The 9,597-nt window shown below is 44.0% G+C and overlaps 1 protein-coding gene across 8 annotated transcripts in view; it reads right to left on the reverse strand.

Annotated features, from left to right (window-relative positions):
* The window catches only part of LOC104950734 (rho guanine nucleotide exchange factor 9), a 57,430-nt gene that overhangs the window by 16,484 nt on the left and 31,349 nt on the right, over positions 1-9,597 (reverse strand). For 6 of the 8 annotated variants that reach the window (XM_010777290.1, XM_010777288.1, XM_010777293.1 and 3 more), the window contains 3 exons: positions 6,438-6,617; positions 4,983-5,072; positions 182-382 (listed from right to left, as the gene is read on the reverse strand). In XM_010777290.1, the coding sequence (XP_010775592.1) occupies positions 182-382; positions 4,983-5,072; positions 6,438-6,617 (471 nt within the window). The remainder of the gene's footprint in view (positions 1-181; positions 383-4,982; positions 5,073-6,437; positions 6,618-9,597) is intronic. The other 2 variants (XM_010777289.1, XM_010777295.1) reach the window with 1 other exon arrangement.

A 9,597-nucleotide genomic window follows, 5' to 3' on the forward strand; every position in this document is an offset into this window, starting at 1 on the left:
ATGGTTAAGGTTAGGATAAGTCTCCAGGAAATGCATGTAAGTCAATGTAATGTCCCCTGAAGTGATGTATACATGTTATGCGTGTGTGTGTGTGTGTGTGTGTGTGTGTGTGTGTGTGTGTGTGTGTGTGTGTGTGTGTGTGTGTGTGTGTGTGTGTGTGTGTGTGTGTGTGGTTTAGTACCTCGCAGATGTCCTTGAGGTGTTTGATGTAGTGTCTCTCTGTGCTCATGATCTCGTTGATGACGTTGGCTCTCATCTGGTCCCGGTTCTGGAGGGGCGAGCCCAGACATAGGCAGTCATTGGTCGGGTCCAGGTGCCCGTTCTGCACCTCACTGGTCCCCTCGGATGGCTCCCCTCCCCCATCCTCCTGATTCACCCACAGCTGAGTAAAAAGAAAGAAACACACACACACACACACACACACACACACACACACACACACACACACACACACACACACACACACACACACACACACACACACACAGAGAGAGAAACACAGAGCCACACACACACAANCTTGAGATCTACAGAGCACTTGTGAAATTTCAGCATTAATATGTTTGCCTGGGCATACAGTTTGCAGCGTTGTCTATGGATGTCTTTGTCATCTGTGAGATCATCAGAAATATAATGACCAAGGTACTTCATCTCACTGCACACAAGAAGAATGTTGCACATTGTTTTCCCGCCTTAAATCTTCTCCTGGAAACCAATCTGTGAATCAATGCAGACACAGATGACCTTTTCCCCAAAGCAGCAAGCTTTGTTTCAACTTTCAAACCCTAGGTAAAGGAGGGTTTGTTCTTCAAAACTATGTTTTTGGTGCAGTATTCCTTTAAGACTCTGTTCTGATTGACAGGCCAAAATGGCTCAGGCTTCCATCTGATGCACGTGTTTGCCATTGGTGTGCACATTATTATTTTGGCTTCCAGTTGTTTCACAAACGAGTGCACCCCAGCCTGCAGCTATTGTCCTGGCGTCTGCGCCTCTCATTGTCAGCAGATTATGAAGAGAGGCATAACAGCACCATGAATGAATTCATAAAGGGGAATCGGTTCAATTCCAGCCACCAACTCGTCTTCCATCCAACACACGCCCAGACACAAAAACCCTCTCCGTACTACACTCTGTCTTCAAATGAGAGCCTCGGGATGGGTAAAAAAACCTGAGAATAAGTTTAAAAGAATAACACAAAAGGAGTGCACTATATCAGTATTTTTAAAGCCATAAATTATTTCGAGGGCACTTTCTGCACATACATGCTGATAAAAGCAATGGCTCCTGAAAGCCAAGCTTTCAGTGGGTTGCTGTACGAGGCATCACAGCTGAGATATGACAACCGTCCTCAAACAAGATACAAGATCCTTTTTTTCTTGCTCTGTGCTTGGTGGTGTGTGTATGAAACGCAGAGTGAGCAGATTACATAAGCCTGCCCTACCTCTGTGGGCTCCCTCTCCAATCTCCCTGACATTTAGACAACAAAGGTCACATCTGAAAGTCTAAATCTGCACAGACACCACGGCTAATATACTCATACATATACAAAAGACGGGGAGAGAGGGGGTTTGTAAAAAAAGAGGCAGATTATATCCCACCAGCAGAGGATAACATGTTGAATAAGATTACGTTTACTGTATGTGAAGAACATGCAAAGATGCAGTTAATCAATACGACTTGCATCATTTTCAGATGCTACTATTGTGAGGGATTTGTACAAATCATTTGTACCGTCATCAGCCTTTTTCTTTATTCTTTGTAAAGCTTCAAATGGGTAGTATGTATAGCAGGGCCATGGTAACTGTGTTTTTTTGTCCCCTCAATGTATTAACAGCGATGTTTGAATGTGCAAATAAGGAAGCTTCCACCAAACGCTTCAGTTTAACCAATATGCCATGCCAACCAGTTAAGTTGCAGTTTACGTCCATGTCTGTTCAAAATGTCATCACTTAATAATTCTAACCTTTTAGACATGCGTGAAATTATCACAATTAGTATATAAAGTATTGAGTAATGGCTGAAAATGTGTTTTGTAAGGTCACAGCTGCTTAGACATTTGTCCACCAAATAAAAATAAGATTTTCCTTAAAATGCACATTCAGCCATATAGAGAGATAATTGAATGGATGTATGTATGGACCAGTCTATGGTATGGACAGACAGACAGACGGACGGACAACTCACGATGCCCCTTGGCCATCAACATTTGGTACGTATCCTTTCATCTTGCTTTACTTTGGCTCTTCACATTTGAAATGGTATGTTCACTGTCACATCTCTTCGCCACAGCAAATTAATAGTCGGAAAAGTGAACTTTGCACTGTGGCTCATGAAGGTCTGATATAATGTCTGTTAAAGCAGCCACTGCACCAAACTGATGAGCTCACCCTTCACTCTTTCTGGGATAATGACCTTGAACCCCTTCCACAGAACCAGCTGCTTGCTGCCTGCTTGATTGGGGCATCTTTCCCCCCGTGAGAGAACCACTCTAGTACACATTGGAAACCACAGTCCAATTACGCCAAAGGGAGAACATCATCTGCAAATATCACGTCGCCAAACTGTACTCTTTCCAGACTGCGAGTGTGCCTCAATATCCTGTCCATGAATATTACAAACACATGTGAGCACAAAGCACACCTTCCTTAAAACAAGGTTGATGTAATGCTGCCAACAAGACCCAGAGTGTAATTAAAGTATTGCCGCAGAGCACTACCTTCAATACCTCAGGGCAATAAGTACTCATAGTCATTAGCATCCTGTAGTTAGGATATAGACAGGAAGTTATGCTACCTTAGTCTGTGGTCGCTTGCTACAGTACAGTATTGGCATCATCAATCATTGCCACAGTGACAGCCCTATAAGGAACAATGTTTGCACCGCTCACCTTTAGATGAAGGATGGTAAAATATTCCAGCCCCTCCCTATTTTTGAGCATTAGATTAAGTCAAAAACTGCTGCAGAGTCATCCCTTTAAGTTTATTTCATGACATTGGTATTTTTCTTTGAACACTGCTGGACATCCTCTCATTATACAACCAGAGAGTAGTGTAGATAATGAATTCACCATTCTCCTTCATGTTTATTTGCTGGTCTGAGATCAGCCCGTTGGTTCTGACTGTATCTACTCTGAGGTAATTCCTTCTGGCCTTTAGCCAGCGAGCGACGTCCTTAGATAGTCTCTCCCTGAATAAGACTACACATTTCAGTACTGGCAAAGGAATCTGTTTGTGGTCAGTAGGTATTTGGCTAATGGGAGGCGAAGCCCACCACACCCATTTCCCCTCCAGTCTGCTCCAATTCTTTTGTTCCCCTCCCGTCCCCACGACAACCACACTGACTTCCCTCTTCCTCCCAAGCCTTAAAGCCACAAAGCGGCCTAAAAATAATTTGCCTGACTTTTCCTGAACGCAGTTTTGCACCATTGTTCAGACGTAAGCTGTTTTTTCGTTCAGCTCAATTTGGCTATTGGTGTACAGGCTAGTGAGTGGGTCAGAGCATCGAGGATTTTAAGAAATGTTGCAAAACAGATGAGATAAGAGCAGTAGGTCATGCCAAGTGGGGTGGAGAAATGAGGATTAAAGACATTACGAGACAGAACAGGTTTGTGTGTAATTTTCCATTCCGTCATGACATACTGTAGCCAAGGGACGAATACAAATGAATTATTTAATGACGACCCTGTGCAATATCTACGAATCTGCCCTGCGACTGTGTTTTTGATAGACCCCCGCCCCCCGCCCCCCCCAGTGAGTCTGCTAAACATTGTCAAGTTCTAGCAAGGAAGGAGAAGACGCTAAGTCTTTGTGTAAACACTGAAAGAAATAAGAGTATATATTAGACCCTCCAGAAAAACGCGGGCAAAAATCCTTGATTATGCGGGCTAAAATCCTTGATTATGCGATTAAACATGCGGGGTTTTATGTGATTTTATGCGGTGAAATTGCGGGATGTTAGTATGCGGAAAGTTGCGAAATATGCTAAATATGCGGGGGAAAAGAATAACAATTTTTTAAAATATTGGGCTGTCTTATTTATTCTCTCTCACACACACACACACACACACACACACACACAGAGAGAGAAACACAGAGCCACACACACACAAGCACTTGAATAAGAAATGTGCACAGTTAAGTCTCTTAAGAGTATATATCTGGCAAAAATGAATTAATAAACACGTTTAGGTATTTATATTAAAAGATCTTTTCGATATAAGTGGTATTACTCACTCCTCATGAGCATGAAGGCACACTCACACACGAACACATATCTCACACACACAGAGCTTCATTTAGAGGGTCTCTGGTAGTTTGACCAGAGTGTCGCTCCATAAAAACGAGGGACAAACTGCAGAGTTTAAAATAAATATCTCTTTCTGCGCACAGAGATTATTTAATGCCCAACTCCGGCCCTGTGTGTGACTCAAAAAGACTACCTCCCCACCGCATGCACGTACACTCTCATTCAATTTCCTCACACATGCATGCACCTGCGACACACACAGTACCCAACACACACGGTGCACTTCACTATCTCTCATAAAAAGGGGCCAAGTGTGCGTGGTTTCAGATGTCCAGCAGCCAACACCTGATGACACACAGTTTGCCAAGAGAACATCAAAGAACCGACGGGTAGAATGCCAAACACAGGATGAGAAATGCAGCGCCACAGACAAGCAGAGTGACGGGTGGAGCACTGACTGCAGACGGAGAACGAGTAGCGCGGTGTTAAGACTGAGAAAAAAGTCAGAGTCAATAGTAAATGGAGAAAGTAATCAATATTTAAAAATAGAAATGTAAAAATCTAATAATGCTTTTAAACTTTACTTTTGACTCGTCAGTTCTGCCTCTGTATCGACCCCGTGGAGGATGGTGTGAAAACGTAATGTTTGGTAATGTCGAGGGTACGTTGCGTAGACAAACTGGAGCGGGCGGGTGGGCGGGCAGGCTGGATGGGTGGATGAAGCTGGGAGAACGCACCTTTGACGTGGTGTTTTGGAACCGTGGAGTTGCTATGGGGTTGAGATAGAAAACCTGTTTTGTTTGGGGCTGAGGAGGGTGGGGTTCCACCTTGGAGAGAGAGAATGACAGAACAGAAAGATACTTTTTTTTGGTCGACAGTCAGTCAGCCTGTCTGCCCTGCCCTCTCAGGAGTGAGGATGGAAGGGTGGAGAGGTGGGGGATGGCCATGAGGTGTATCTGTGTGGGGAGAGGAGAGGGTGTGTGTCTGCTGTGGGAAGCCTCCACCTACAAACAAGGATGCTAGTTCTTCCTTCGGTGAGTAACAGAAGTAGGGAATAACATGCAGTAGCTGCGTCATCAGTGTTTAGTCCAGCTCAAATATGGCTGGGATTATATAATCACCATGTAAAGTGAGGACGTTGGATATTTAAGTGGGTTTCAAGGGTAGGAAGTTTAAAAAGGGGCCCATCAGCAGCTTTGTTTTTGCTGTCCCTGAACGCCCGATAAAAGGCACTTACTGTAGCTAGCTATTCTCTCATATCTTCAATGTTTACAAAAATAAAGCATTATTTAACAGTTTGTATACGTGTGTGGAGCAAGCACATCAATGGGCCTCATGCAGGAAGCATTACAAGTACATATCTCATATTTTGTACAATTTGTTCTTATTGCTTAGTACCTGGGATCCATCAATGTTTTTTTTGCTATTTTCAAAAGAATATTTTAAGCACTCTTACAAAGATAAAAAAAACATCTAGCTTTCACAGTCCGGGAATCGATTCTCCAACACAAGGAATCATTATGTTTGAAAAATGTGAGGAACATTTAAAAGAAGCATGTAATCAAGTGTTATTATAATGATTGGATAATTACATTTGTAGGCTAAACAAATATATATTGGTCCATTGATCCTAATTAAGACTATAAAATCCCTGGAGAATGATAAAGCATGTGTCCAGCTACAAAGGAAGCATTGCACACACAAGTCTTTTTAAATCTTTTTAAATGTCATCATCAGTACTGACCCTCAGAAAAACCACATGTTGACTCATTTAACAGTATTTTCATTTGACTACTACTGAAATTCTTCTTTTTATACAGTATATTTGTTTTTTGTAGACATTGCTCCAATTCTCGGGCATGCACCCGGCACCTGCCCTTATTTAGTGTTCAGTGGGCGTTACCAAGGCTAATTATAAACACTTGGCCATACGCCTCCAAATTACGGTGACGTGTTATTTATCATTCAGCACACCCGGGTATGAGTAGATATGCATGTTAACAATCTAAGGTTGACTTTTTATGTACTTTCCTCCATAGAATCAAGAGAAATCCGCTGCATAAGGCCCGATGCTTGCGACCCATGTGTGTGTGTTTGTGTATATGACCTCAACTTGTGTGCATATGTTCATTCCAGTGTGTGTGGGCGTGTGTTTTGTCTATGGTGTCCAGCTATGGCCGCAGCGAACTCACCCGTACGAAGCTGGCAGGGAACCATCCTTCCTCCTCGTCAATCTGGCCCCACCACCAGTCCTTGTTGGAGGCGTCCAGCACCTTGATGACGTCACCGGCCTTAAACGCCAACTCCCGGTCCGCCATGGTCACATGGTCCCATACCGCCTCAGCGTTGACGATTGAACCTCCACTTATCAACTGGAGATATGGGAGGGAAAGACAGACAATCTTACGCTTTATTCTCATAATGTGAAGCGCTGTGGGAACACTACTGCAACAGCATGAGGACCAATACTGATCCACGTGACCTAAAACAGCATCGAAATCAAATTTAAAAGCAATTGTAATTCAATATTCAGTCTCCTTTTGGCCTCAATTAATGTGAATCCTTGTTGTTAAGCCCACTCAGATTACTAATGGATGCAAATACACACCCTCAAAGCCAGGGCCCCAGTAGCAGCTTAGAGATTGCAAAATAGGACGACACAATAGCCAAGACACAGACCACACTACGACACAAGATACGACGACACAACAAAAAGAGCAGAGCCATTAGTGGAGAAACAACACAGCGTTCAGAAGCACAGCACCAGTCTCCACACAGGGATGGTAATTGGCCCATTATGACATTAGAATAATTACATGTGTTAATGTAATATAAATGCAGAGGAGCAAACAAATGCGAAGGGATAATCTCCTTTCCCTCATGCTGTCACCATGGCTTGTTATTTTATCAGCGGCAGTCTTTGACAAAACATGGAAGGGTGACTCATCAAATCTGTTCTATTGATTTTAGCATCATGAATTAATAATGTGGACATAGGAATGAATGTTTTCAACTGTGCGCATGTACTGTTATTTTTGCGAGCTTGCATTGGGAACAGTGTGTAATCTTTCCTGTCAGGTGATCAGTATTCTACAGGGGTTTCAGAGAGGCTAAAGGTGGTTCTCATTAAAGGACAAGAGATGGCGGACAATGTTCCCGAGAAGGACCTGAGCCTGACATCATCCATCTACCAAACGGCCTATTCATCCATCACACCAAGGCTTTGTGGCCTTTGAGGCGTGCAAAAACACTATATGTGCACACGTGCAGCCACACTTCCCATACATTAAACCCCTGCATGCAGCTGTGGCACGGCTCCAACAGTTTGTTCCAATTGTTCTCCCCGACGTAGTGTTCATCAGCATTCCCCGGTCCGGAGCTAACCATGCGTCGAGTCCCTGGGGCTGTGGGCCGAGCAGCCAGCGCTAACCGAGCCTGACAGGAGCTGCTTAGTCTCTAGGTAAGGAGTTATCAAAGGCCTGGAGACACGGGATGTCACATGGACGGACATTAAGTTAGTTCTTCACTTGTAATAAGGCTTCTGCGTATTAATATTGAGGTAGTGTTACTTTATAAGCTGAGTTTGTTTCCCCCCTCTTTTATTCTCTGCCTCTTATAAAATGAAATCCCTTGATGGTAAAACCTCTTTAAAATGCACCTCATCACTCCAGCACAAATATGCTATTCTACCTATGTGCTGATGCGGTGTGTTTTAAAAGGAGGTCCACAGGAAACCGCATACTGTGTGTGTGTGTGTGTGTGTGTGTGTGTGTGTGTGTGTGTGTGTGTGTGTGTGTGTGTGTGTGTGTGTGTTTGTTTGTATTCAGCCGAGCCCCCCCGTGAGGATGTAAGCTCTCTCAGCAGCTACGTTGCCCCTTCAACCTGTAGACAAGCCTTCTTCCCCGATAGCTTTACTGTGACGCCTGCGGGCATACGAGCCAATCAGGGGCAGAGGAGGGGGGACATAGGGAGGGACCTCCATGCCTGGAAGGGAAAGAGCGACCGTCGTCATGGCGACAGATGAGGATGCTTCACTGGTATTGACAAGATGATGGGATGAGGTAAGGACGCTTCAGGAGGCACCAGAATATGTCTAAATGTAAGTGTGTGTGTGTGAAGCAGCAGACACACAAAGAGTGAAGTCTGAATAACTGCAACATCACTCTGTTAATTAAATATTCAAATAAAAACCGAAGTCAGTAGTCGATCCAGTAATAAGATCATTTCTATGTCAATGCTAAATTGCAGAAATGTACACAGTGGAGGCCTCTGCACGCAGGCTCTAGATCAAAGATGTCATTGAGAAGGTGGATCCAATCCCGTATGGGAGCCAGGGTAGCAATAGATCTTATAACCTATACATCAAAGCTCTCCACTCTAGAAAGAGAGGAAGATTACCGCAAAAACATGTGTCACGCTGCCATGGAAACAGCACCAATGAATAGTACTCAAAAAGATTTTAAAATCATTGGCGATTCAAGAAAAAGGAATCATATTGGAATAGTTACTGGAAGCCACAAAACAGAACCAATAGAAGAGATGAGCCTCTGCACTCAGGTCAGATTGACTTTTTGCTTCTTTACTCTGATGCCTGCTTTCCCTAATTCAGCCCCATCCCCCCCACCCACACGCTTTACAGGACAACCCCATTTTCAGCCCCATTCACTCAGAGCACAATCTCTCCACTCCCCATCAATCTGCGGTAATATAGCCAACAGACGGGCAGAGTGAAGGGGAGAGATAGAGATCCATTCACAGCCAATGTTCCTCCCCTCATCCCTCCATCTCCCTAATGAGATCAGCACTGCCCTCTCTGATACGTAGCATCATTCCCCCCCCCCTTCATGTCTGAATAAATTAGAAATTACATTACATAATCAATCTCCCCAATCCCTGCCTTAGCACTTCTTCACACCTACTTGATCAATGTGCAAGACACACAGAAGTCTCATTATCTGTGTGTCTAACAGCTGTAATGACCTATGTCATGATTATGGTTACGCTGCAGTTACAACATCAAAGATCAGAGGGCCAAACGGCCGCCTTTACACCGCAAAACCTGTATTTGGGTCAATGCAAATGAATGCAGAGAAATGTATCCCTATATATGGACATATGGGACAATGCTATCTGTTTCATGGAGGCCAACATGTGAGAACAGAAAGCCTATTGATTTGACTATATCATATTTGCAGTGCAACACATCAGCATTCACTGCACTGGCAGCTCCACTGCATTCCAACATCCTCCTCTATCTCTAGCCATAGCACATCTGCAGCAAAGCACCTACAGCATCCCTGAGCACCCGCGCACACACACACACACACACACACACACACACACACACAGACA

Source organism: Notothenia coriiceps, unplaced genomic scaffold, assembly GCF_000735185.1.
Source record: "Notothenia coriiceps isolate Sejong01 unplaced genomic scaffold, NC01 NC01_scaffold00017981, whole genome shotgun sequence".
NCBI lineage: Eukaryota > Metazoa > Chordata > Actinopteri > Perciformes > Nototheniidae > Notothenia > Notothenia coriiceps.